The sequence below is a fragment of the Epargyreus clarus genome, unplaced genomic scaffold (assembly GCF_041222505.1).
Source record: "Epargyreus clarus isolate Ecla_fem2 unplaced genomic scaffold, WU_Ecla_fem_2.2 ptg000029l, whole genome shotgun sequence".
Taxonomy (NCBI): domain Eukaryota; kingdom Metazoa; phylum Arthropoda; class Insecta; order Lepidoptera; family Hesperiidae; genus Epargyreus; species Epargyreus clarus.
In genome coordinates this window covers 6,413,809-6,426,251 of record NW_027332235.1, presented here as the reverse complement: position 1 = coordinate 6,426,251, position 12,443 = coordinate 6,413,809, and the positions used below count along the sequence as shown (strand labels likewise).

The following is a 12,443-nucleotide window of genomic DNA, read 5'->3' as shown; positions in this document are numbered from 1 at the left end:
ATTAATGATCTGTTTTTTCCTCATCTTAAGCAACTATTATAATGTCAGGTTTTCCATGTTGGTATTCGCAAAACCAGAAAAGTGGTCAATTAAAAAAAAATGTGTTATTATATAAGTACTTTCTTTTAACCCGAAAACACCATAAACACGGGAATGGTTTTTTTTTTAGAAACCGTTCATATTTACACATTGAACTATAATAACTTATATTTTTCTATACTAATACAATAGTATACTGATGGCCCGTACGGTGCAGATAAATACTTTTATAGATCTATACACATCGTATAAGAGAAATAATAGCGAAAAAAACTTTGATAATCACTTTTTAATAAGCAATTTTAACTGTCACGGTATAGTCCACGCCAAACTGCTAGTCCGCTCCGAAGTTGTCCCGAGCAGGTGTAGTGATACAATTTGCTATGGCGATTCATTTCTATATTCAGAGCGGACTAGGAATTTTACGCAGACTATACGCGTCTAAACACAGTGCGTACTTCTGCACGTTAAAATGAATTCTTATTCATTATCAAAGTGTGGTTAAGTTTATGAGGTAGGCCTATAGGCCTATAGGTATACCTATTATATAGACTAAAAAAAAACAAAAAATAATTGAATTCATTTTTATTTCAAATGTAAATCGAATACAAAGATTTATTGTATTGACACCATGATAAAATGAATGGTCGACATACAATACTTAGTTCCATAGATAGGTATGTCTATGTGTATATAGGTAGATGAAAAAAATAGCAAATAAAACTTACATCTGTATATAGGTATAATAGTATAGTATATAGAATTATACACCTTATAATTATTCGTACTTTATTATAATATTTAATACGAATATAAATATTACAAGTAGATAGACATCAATACATTTAATGATTAAATTAGTTTTATGAAAATACTTACTTAATTCTAAAATGTAATTCGAAATTTCGTATAAAAACTATCTAGGTTGAAGGGATGAAGTAGATATGCTTCAAGAGTTGTCAAGAAGTAGGCATATTATCTAATACTGGATGGGTTTTAGTAACTTAAAGATGGGCATGATGACAGTGTTAAATAATCAAAGAACCAAAGAATCGATAGTGAAAAAACTAGTTAAAAGCACTCTACAAAGTGACCCAACTTTAAAAAAATTAAGATAATTTTGATTTTAAAGAAAATATATAAATATATAATAGTGTAAAACGTAATCGGAGCGAATGACGTCATGCCTTACTTCGCATCATTGAATTCCATATAGTTGTATCCTTTGAACTTTCTATACAATTTCTAGTTTTGACGTCATTAGCGAACGATATGACATCTGCGAACGTTTTTGCGCTGAATTCAAAATAAGTAGAAAAAAATGATGACTTGATTCATTGCCCAAATAATATTATTTTTTTTAAAACAGTAGGTAGATGTGTAACAAAACACAAAAGGATTTTTAAATCTGTCATCATGCCTATAAATATAAATTCTGTTAATAGAGAGAAGTAACGAATATACGTAAATTCTATAAATTGATAGATACAATTCGGTAAACTAATATTTAGTAATCTTCCAGTTGACAAATGTATTTGGTTAGTGATTAGTGACGTCATGTATGTGCACTTAGAATAGCCATTTGATTTCCTCGCAGAGTTCATTGAACCCGTCATACTTCCACTTCGCCAATTCTTCCTCCAAACCTTCGCGCTTCATATCCTCGAATTCTAGGATATCTATTTGAGAATGGAAAATATGTTAATTAACATTCAAATTTATATACAAACAGTCGAAAAATAAACGCAATTTTTCTGAATGCTTATTACACAAATATTCGCAATAATGGAATCCTCGAAATAAGAATTCTAAAAGCATTTAAAAGAAGGCTACATTTAAAATTGTAATTTACAAGTATTTTTTAATTTTGTTTTGACTGTTGCAAATATAAAGAATAGTTTCAGGATACTGACAATTTTAATTGAAAAATAACAAATTTTTGGAAAGTTGCTATTTAGTAAGGAAATAATATATTTATTAGTTTTAGCAAATGAGCATGCATACAACCTTGTAAGTTGCGATTGCGACACCCATAAACATCTGTTATCAAACCTAAATAAGATAGGAATCGTACGTGTGGTCGGCCACATATGAGATGCTACCCTGGAGGACTAAGTTGGAACGACTCATATATTTATGTCCCTCTTTCCAAACACTGCTGTTACTATGCAGACATAGGTGTGTCGGTAGTGCCTCCGGTGTCAAACATCAGCTTTTTTTTTTATAAAATAGGAGTAGTAGACGAGCATGCAGTTTACCTGATGGAGAGTGGCTACTGCCGCACATGGACATCTATAATCAATCCCAGATAGGATTAGATATTCCTACCTGAGGTCCGCCACAGATACGCCGCTACTCCTGGGAACGAAGCTGGAGCACCTAGGAAAAGTATTTCTCCCTTACCACACCCTTCAAATCAGAACACAGCAGCGTTTAACACTGCTGTTATGAGGCAGAAATAGGTGTGGCAGCGGTGCCTTCGGAGTCGAAGAACAAAGGTATTCGCTTGTATTAAGACCAGTTACTCACCATACATAGTGAACCAGCCAGCGAGCTCACACGCAGCAATACTAAATGCAGCCAACTTCATCATACCACTGCAACTCTTCCTTGGCCAAATGAAAACCCTTATTGCGTTCTGTTGAGGATCCTTAATACTCTGTCCCAAGGTGATAAAAATATTGTGCGGGATCGATTTTTGTAAGAGACACACCAGGAGTTTAGATATCGGTGGTAAAGCCTCGTCAATAACTTGGGTTACGTCGAAGTAGAAGGCCGGTACTATGTAATCTTCCAAGCAATAAAGAGAGCCTTTTATTTGTTTGCATTTCTGAAATATGACCAATTGATTAGAATTAGTGTTAGCATATTGAAATTCGACCGTGGTCATTATTAAAAAGTATATTATCTTAGATATAACGAAATAGCATGCAGTCTACATGCTGCTTAGTGGCTACTGTCATACATGAACATCTATAATCAATCATACCAGAAAGTATTAGAGATCTATCAGTCACAACAGACTGGTACACTTGAAAATTTATTTCGAACTTTGACCTATGTATAAGTGTCTCGCCCTTAGACCATTCAAACTGGCACAACAGTGAATACTGCTGTTATAGGTCATAAATAGGTATTACGGTGGTGCTTCTGGATTCAAACTACCGTTCTACACCGCTATTTCCAATACATATACATTTTATAAATTAATAAAAATATAAATAATTACCGCTTTTTCCACAGGCAAGGTGCGATGCTCAAATAACAAGTGGTAATGTAGATGGTTCACAGATGCAAACGCACATTGGCTATTAAATGCTACTTTCAATTCCCTGTAAAAGGTGTATTCTTGATAGGCAGTTACTTAAGTTTAACGTATAAAAAAGGTAGGACAACATATAAAGCCTAATAAGAAAAATAAAAAATAAATCTCGCTTTCACAGAGAGTTGATGTGGGTATATAATATGTAATAGGTTATCCATTAACACTGTTTGAGCTATTACTTAGCATGAATTGACCCTAAGATATATATAACTCAATTTAATAAACATTGTAATCTTGACAGTTGATATGGTTCTCATTCAACATTATGGAGAATGAGCAATTTGTATTACAATACTTATTGAATCAAGTTATATGTATAAAAGGCATTATCACAATCTCTATTTACCAATATTACCAATTATGTATGAAGTAAGTTCTTTGTGAAAGCATAGAAGAAACCTTGCTACTCTAGCTAAAAATATGATTTTAAATCAAGGTTGTGACAACACCATTAGCTGATTAACATGAGAACACTTTATCAAAATAATAATTTAAGATAAGATAAATCAGTTATTTATCATCACCGCTATTCGGTGCCGGATTGAGACTGCTAGCCCTACACAAACCATGCAAGTGGGCAACACTTTTCATAAGTAATTTAATAATATTCAAAGTTCATCATTTTTTTTTTATAATATAGGAGCAGCAGACGCGCATGCAGTCCACCTGGTGGTAAGTGGCTACTGCCGCCCATGGACATGTGTAATCAACCCCAGATAGGATTAGATATTCCAACCTGAAGTCGGCCACAGATTCGCCGCTACCCCTGAGGACCAAGATGGAACGCGTCGGAAAAGTATGTCTCCCTTACCACACCCTTCAAAACGGAACACAGCTGTGCCTAACTGCTGTTATTAGGCAGAAATAGGTGTGGCAGTAGTGCCGCCGGAGTCGAACCACAAAGGGTTCTACCACCTTCAAATCAATAAAATATCATGGAATTTTATGCTGTTTTTGGTGTCCCCCAAAATGTCATGCCCTGAGCAATTGCTTAATTAACTTATGGGCTGGTCCGGCACTGCCACTATTCACTTCAGAAAATATTCTTATGTTAACCGAACACTATTGAAGCACAGCTAATGGATAAATAAGACAGTAAATTTGGCTGTTCATGGGACATTCTACAAACACAAAAACAAAATGAAACAGACGATAAAAAAACTCAATGAAATGAAAAAAAACGTCTACTTGCCTACACTCACCGATCCTCAATAAAGAGCATGATCTCTAAAGCCAACTTCAAGCTATCCTGCGATACGATTTGTGGCAAACGCTTGTAGATTGATGGGCACAGGAGAGAATGGTAGCGGTTTAGGGGGCTCACGTTTATAAGGATAGCATGTTTTTCAGACTCTGGAAATATACAGTTAGTTTGGGAACAAGCATTTTTCTTACTTTATCTTTTTTTATAACATACGAGTAGCAGACGAGCATGCAGACCACCTGATGGTAAGTGGCTACTGCCACCAATGGACATCTGTAATTAACCCCAGATAGGATTAGTTATTCTTATCTGAGGTTGGCCACAGGTGCGCCACTATCCCTGACTAAGCTGGAACGCCTCTGAAAAGTCTCCCTTACCACACCCTACAAACTAGAACACAGGAACACTTGACATTGCTGTTATTAGACAGAAATAGGTGTGGCGGTTGTGATACCAGATTTGAACCACAAAGGGTGCTCCCACATTCCTACATTCTTGAATAGGAAAAACTAATTAAAATTTAATTTACATAGTAAATGTTACGTAGAATCATGAATCAATATTTGCATAATATTTAATATTGGGGCAATAACAGGTACTATTCTTATTATTAATAATTTTAATTTCCAATGTTATCATGTTTTAGGAAATAATTTTTGGATTTGTATTTAGTTGTTGTTTGTTTTTGTTTTATTAATATTATAGCCACTAAATTTCTGTTACTCTCTATTAATTGCCTCTATATGATTAACTAATTATTCTAAATTATGTATGCTATTTCAAAGCCTACTTTACGACTACAGACAAAATATTTTCTAAATGTTTAATACATGAAAATGTATGTATGTAATACAAAATATGCTTCGCGAGCATTCTTGCTGTAGCTTTCACACAGAACGGTCGCGAAGTGCTGAATATACTGTTTAAGTCTGCTATTTCCTAATTTTCTTTCAATACAATGAATGAATGTTAGCATATAAGTATGTGTTATAAAATAAAATTGTAGAGAAAAGATAAAGTGTATCTCGCAACATACCTTTATTATCTTTGGTCAATGTAAACATGATTTCTTTAGTTGGTACTTTAGTGAAATTGAATTTGTCATCGTCCATGGGTGTGCAGACATTATTGAAATCTTGAGGAAGCCTACGTTTCGTACCTCTATTTGGATTCAGCTGGAATTAATACAATGAGTACATAAGTTTTAATGTTGCATCATTTGTATAAAATATTATAATGAAGTCAAGCAGTCGTGAAGTGGATTGTAAGCCCCTTGCTTCCAATCCACTTCACTAGATTACAAATATCTCTTTTGCTTCCAATAAAGCTGTAAGATACTCCAGCATTCAATATCACACAATAAATTTATAAAACACAGGAAACATTGGAAAATTATAGATGTAGGAAAATTATAGTAGGAATATTATAGATTTTAACGTCAGAGTAAATAAATTAATTTATCAGACCTCTTGATTGAGACAGTTTCAATCACTAGGCTCTCACTGGTTCACAACTGCTCAGGTGTTATTAAATACGTAAAAAAAGAAATATTTCACAAATACCATAAAAAATATAAAATACTGATATACACCTGTAGCAAATAGCCTCCATCGATGACTCTGTCATGTATAATTTCTATTTGATAACGAAATACGCCGATTTTTTCGTGGAGATCATCCCACTTCATTCTCAGCGTATCTATAAAGTCTGCGTTGGCGATGTTACTTATAAAATTGTTAGTATTGGAGTCGTACACTCGAAACATTTTTATTATTTATAATTATCTAATAAAATGCTATCAAAACGTAAGACGCATTAATTGTTTGGACTAATTTAAGCTGATCTGCGTCTAAGAATAATCTCGATGATCACAAATTTAAAAACCGAACACGAGTCCCCCGGTATAAAGGTGACCGGCGCTCTGTAAAGACGCAGTGTGCCTTATGTATTACTCAAGTAGTAAGAAGTGTGCAATCAAAACGCTTTAATTTACGTTCTTTATATTTTACGAGTGGATTGACATTAAATTGGAAAATTATTATATTTTCGTCACGTTCACAGTTTAATTTCACACAACTCAAACGTAAAATATTTAACGTCAACAAAACTGAAGAAAACGTCAGTCGTCAACTGGGGATGTCGATCTAAGATCGATTAATTGAAGAATCGATCTTTTGGGCCAAAAATATCGATTGTTCTAATCGATCACTAGTAACGGATCGATTCAGTGAATCGATCTTTACGAAGTTGGTTGAATTTATTATAGATATTATTTGCTGACAGATACGTATTTCAGTGCATGTTTGATCCTGATGACCTTATTTCGCTATCTGCGCCCTTTATAGCTGAAAAGATCGAAGATCGTTTTTTTGGAGAATTAATTCTTTAGGTCTCGATTTATTTTCCGGGACTAGAATAGGGCTACGGTATCCCCTGCCTGTCGTAGGAGGCGACTAAAAGGGGGCTTCCGGGGTTGCGGACGGCAAGTGTGGGAGCTCGAACCGTCCAGCAAGCGACTCCGGGAAGGACGGCGGTATGTGTGGTCGCATACCGTCGTAAACACTACGTGGTGTGGGAGGAGCGAAAACTGCTCCCCCAGGGTAGAGCCCGTTGGGCATCGCGCTTGGAGGGCTCCGGTTGTGTTCCGTTGGAGATCCCGGAGTTCTCCAACAAGCGTTGAGGACGGCCACCGGGGGGGTTTTAGTGCGGTAAAAATCCCACATAACCCGGCGTCGCTCCCACGTCGTCGGGTACCTTTTGAAGGTTTCCCCCTTGAGAAGAAAAAAAAAAAAATGTCTCGATTTATTAGGGAATCGATAAATCACACTTCGATTTGAATATATTCAAGAATAGATATTTTTCGGAAATAACATCCCTACAATTAGTTAACACTCAACTCTAGTTTTTTAAATACACGGTCTACTGGCCGTGGCTTCTGTACTTTTTGGCGAAACATTATGTATTTAAGTAGAATAAAATAATCGATTTAAATATTATGATTTAGCCTTTTTGATAAAATTGTAGCTACCAAATTTCTTATCATCATTAAATGCAATATATCCGATAAGAAAGAAATGAAGTAAAAGAAAACAGAACTTATACTATCGGACTCGGTCGAAAACATAACGATGTTTAGTTTGAAATTTTCGGTAAATGCCAAGGCTCGTATGCGGATTAATATTTTTTGCCAACCAACATGTTTATTACAATAGCTATAAAAGCTCATAGAGAAATAATATACACGGGGTACAAAATTTATAATAGATTCTCTCCCTCTCTACTTTACTCTCACTGCTACTCATTTCATTGCTAAAATACGCTAGTTTGCAATCAAAACTGCTGATCCGAACGTTACAACGATAACGTGTTCTTTTGGAAAATAACAAAAGGCAAAATATTAAAAAATCCATAAAACTAAACAGAGTCCTGTAGTTAGAATGTCTAAAACCAATACTGGGAAGTATACCTTAAGTTTCCAAGCCATCATTGGAACAAGAAAAAAATTGTATTAATTTTTGTAAATAGTTTTATTTACTAAATACCAGCAAAGCTAAATAAAAACTTCGTTTATTCAATTTGAGCTTGTATTTACGTAAATACAAATATATATTAATTAATATTATGAACTTAAACATATGTTTTACAATGTGAAAATATATCTTATGCAAGGCAACCTTAATTCTGTTACCTTTTCTTATTTATGAATTTATACAAAGTGAATTATATAGGATACTGGCTTTACGTTTTGATAATATTACATTACGATTTTACTATACCAGATATCTGTACCAAATTATTAAACATATCACTCATTGACCATTAATATATTCAATATAATTAAATATTTACTCTAGTCGGTATAGTCCGCGCCAAATTGCTAGTTCGCTCTGAAGTTGCGCACAACTACAAGCATATATGTATTCCATAGCAATGTAAGGACATACTAACGCAGCTCTGTACTCGTGCGCGAGAGCTGGCAGCGGTGGCTGTATTCACTCCCTTGAGAATTTGCCCGGGCAAAGAGGGTTCCCTCGAGACCCGAATAATCCCTACCCACCCCCCATATTGCAAACGCAGACGCGGCATGTGAGAGACCGGTGGGTACCAAGTCCCATCTTGCTCTTGCTGCGGTGGGTGTCGGGGGACCCCCCGACACCCTGCACGCGCTGTTTTCATCCCGCTAATATCTACAATTCGCTATTCAAGTCTACTCGTTTCTACATTCAGAGCAGAGTAGCAGGTTGAAAGCTTAGTTGAAAGTTTAACATGTAGATATACATATATAAATAGGCAATACATTTATCTTTAACACCATATATCATAAATAATTGGTTGCATTATTAGGATTATTTGGATTATTTTGGTCATAGAGTAAAAGAACCTCCATTATTTTAGTAGATACTGTTGCAGCTTCATAGGAACTCAATTTACTAAGTTTATTTGTGACGGCGCATCCAATTTTTCCATGTTTAGTATTTTCTAAGCCAAATACATCATTTTGTACACCTTTGAAAACATCTAATAGATTATTGGCAAGACTTTTACATGACATGTTACTAATTGAACCATTTATATTGTCTTCTAAAAATTCTTCTTCTTCACTCGCATCTTTGTCTGAGGTTGGAGTATCTGTTAGATCCTGAAAAAAAGATAATTTATTTTGAAGATAAATAAATGAATTACGCTTTCTACACTCATATCTCCACGGTAGGATTTTTTTGTGAAATATGTTTGATGGACACACAAACACATAAACATTTGTGGCTAGAATAGAATTTTAAGTTCACTATTTTGGCCTATTCTGACTGGCCTCAGATTGAAGCTGGAAGTAAGGGTATGTAGAGATTTTTCCAACCCAGGGGGGTTCTCTTCAGAACCTTACGTAATTATTGAATTACCACTTAGTGTAATATTATATTTCTTTTGATTTACCTTGGATTCCTCATGTTCATTCTCAAGAGCTGATAATGCTAAGCTTTGGTTACCTTTCCTCAAGAATTGGCAGGCATCCCATAAATGCCAATTTATCTTATATTCCTGAAAAAAATTACAATAAATTTTAAATAACATTGACATATTTTCTAGTAAAAGAAATAGTCATGCTATATACCAGGATAGTCCGCGCCAAATTGCTAGTCCGCTCTGAAGTTGTTAAGCAGGTGTAGTCATACAATTTGCAGTTTTACACGGACTGTAACATGGATGCAAGTGAATGCAGCCAGGTACTCTAATTTTATCTTGAGCTCATTACAGATGTATATGGGCTTAACAAACAATAACTAAAGTAACTTACTTCCCCATCGCCTTTCAAGCTATTAGTTAATTTTCTTAAATTATAGGCAAAAGTTGTTCTTATATTCGTCCACCGATCTTTAACAGCCAGTCCGGTAAACACATTTCCGTATTTATCAGCGAATTCTGCGTACGTTTTATTCCTTAATGCTACTGAAGTGTATTTGGGATGCTTTCGATTCCAAATATGAGGTTTAGTTTCCATAAACTTAACTAATTTCAAATTCATTTTCTTTGTCCATAACACTTTTTCTTTGGCGAAATCTGAGATCATTTTGTAATGAAATATACAGCCAAGTTTTGTTAGATGAATTGTAATATACAGGTGACTATTAGAAAGTTAAAAGGCAGTTATTTTTTCATTTTAAAGCAAAACATAAAATTATCAACAAATACAAACTATTGTCAAATGTCACAACTGATTATTGACTGTCATTGTCATAACCTGGTTATGTCATATAAAGACTACAGACGTTAAAATAAATGCGAATATTGTAATAAAATTGTAGACTAAAACTAATATAATTATTTATTTATACGAGTAAAATTTGGAACATAATATTGTAAAACTATTTAGTGACTTTAATTAATTAAATACTTTTAATATCTTACTATAAGTTATAATGAGCTTGCTGTTTTGTCAACTAGCATTAACGAAACGTTTCGGCGGTTAATTTAAAAATAAAATCAATAGTCCGGTTCTTTCTGTTTCTTTGGATAAGTTTATTTCCTGATATTTTGGAATAATTTTACTAGAGTCAGTTATATGTTTTTTGTCGCAAAACTTATTCTACACACGTACCGAATAATTTTATAGTCCTCAGAAGTGTGATATTATAAAATATGCAAAATGTAAATATGAATTATTCAAGAAATACTGACTTTTATTCTTAGCTTTTTCTGTTGCATTGTTATTTTTTGTCCACTCTCGTTAGACATAAAAACGTGGTACAATAAAAAGGTTTTATGCTTTCACTGAAACTTTCACTCACGCAAATTCATTTTATTTTAATTGTGTAATACTCGGTGCAGAGCTTGACTCTTAGTTTTTTTAGATCATTGTATCTACTGAGTTAAGCAACATCGAATGCGATCGGAAGTTTGATTAAACTTCAAGCACACTTTCGTGCTTCTGAGGTCATATTACTAAACGTAGTCATATTAACAAGTTGCAATTGTAATTATAAATTAATTAAACCCTGTAAGATGCCTTATAAATAATGACGCTGCTGTGTTCCGGTTTGAAGGGTGTGGTAAGGGAGACAGACTTTTCCAAGGCGTTCCAGCTTAGTCCTCAGGGGTAGCGGCGCATCTGTGGCCAACCTCAGGTAGGAATATCTAATCCTATCTGGGGTTGATTACAGATATCCATGGGCGGCAATGGCCACTTACCATCAGGTGGACTGCATGCTCGTCTGCTACTCTTATATTATTAAAAAAAAAACATAGACGCTTCGAAGACATTCAACAAACAGTGGCCACTAATAAATAAGTAACCTAAGTATTTTTTGCATACGTACTTAGATTAAAGCTTTGATTAATTGGAACGCCTGTTCTTTATAGAGTTGGTTACAGCTGTGTTACCATCTGGTAGCATACTCGTTTGCTACTAACTTTTTTTAAAATTACGTTTTTAGTCTCTGTAGTGAATGAATCATAACACAACCGTAGTTAACTGTAATTTGTAGATTAAAAAAGAGAACGGCAGCTTAATTGGTATCCGTGATGACCATGACTAAGACGTCAGTGGTTGGGTCCCGTCACATGCAACCATAAATAGTTGCGGTTAATATAAAATATAACGCCTTAGCACGCCATAATAATGATATAAATTGTAGGGTTGAATTTGGGGGTTTACAGGCGCGGTTTCTACACCGGGGCTTCAACATGAGAAAAAAAAACAAATTTGGACGGGTCAGTAACTTAGGTATATAATAGTTCGCGCCAAACTGCTAGTCCGTTTTGAAGTTGTTGTCCGCTTGTACGTTTTTATTTCGCTTTTATAGCGATAGTACTCGTACTTAACTGAATACTTTCTTTGTTGAAATAATTTAATCGTTGGCTGTAAATTTTACTTAATTAACTTAATTTTTACTACACGGAAGATATTGTTGCATTAAATTCGATGAATAATAAGGGGCCTCCTCACCTCCAAAAATAAATAAAACGATCTTGGATACATGCTATGTAAGTGATTACTCGAATCAAGAATTAACACGCTAGATATACATAGCTGTAGCAGCGTGATACATGCTGCAAATAGCAAGATCCGCGAGCGCGACACGTTTTGCATGAGCTCAAGAAATTACACTAAATGTAACTTTTTATTTTGTAGAGGCCGTAGCCATAGCATCAACAATGGGAAGAGTTGTCAGTTCAAATATGCCTGGGGGAGAAATTCCAAATCGTCAATAAAAGAAACACACCTGAACACAGGACAACGTTGATCCTAAATAGATCTTGACAACAATATCCTTCCAGTCCAAAAGTACCTTATCTTTTAAGGTGGACTCAGTAAACAACACCCATAAAATTTCAATAAAATTTGTTGAGCGGTTTCAGAAAATAGCGTGTACGAACATA

The 12,443-nt window shown here is 34.6% G+C and overlaps 1 protein-coding gene across 1 annotated transcript; it reads right to left on the bottom strand.

Annotated features, from left to right (window-relative positions):
- Positions 1-609: 609 nt before the first annotated feature.
- Positions 610-10,235, bottom strand: LOC140754486 (GDP-D-glucose phosphorylase 1). The gene is made up of 8 exons (XM_073089509.1): positions 9,862-10,235; positions 9,501-9,605; positions 9,016-9,207; positions 5,605-5,743; positions 4,567-4,717; positions 3,269-3,371; positions 2,569-2,869; positions 610-1,718 (listed from the first exon to the last, which is right to left on the bottom strand). The coding sequence occupies exons 1-8, from the start codon at positions 10,132-10,134 to the stop codon at positions 1,609-1,611; spliced, it is 1,374 nt and encodes a 457-aa protein (XP_072945610.1). The 5' UTR covers positions 10,135-10,235; the 3' UTR covers positions 610-1,608.
- Positions 10,236-12,443: the final 2,208 nt, after the last annotated feature.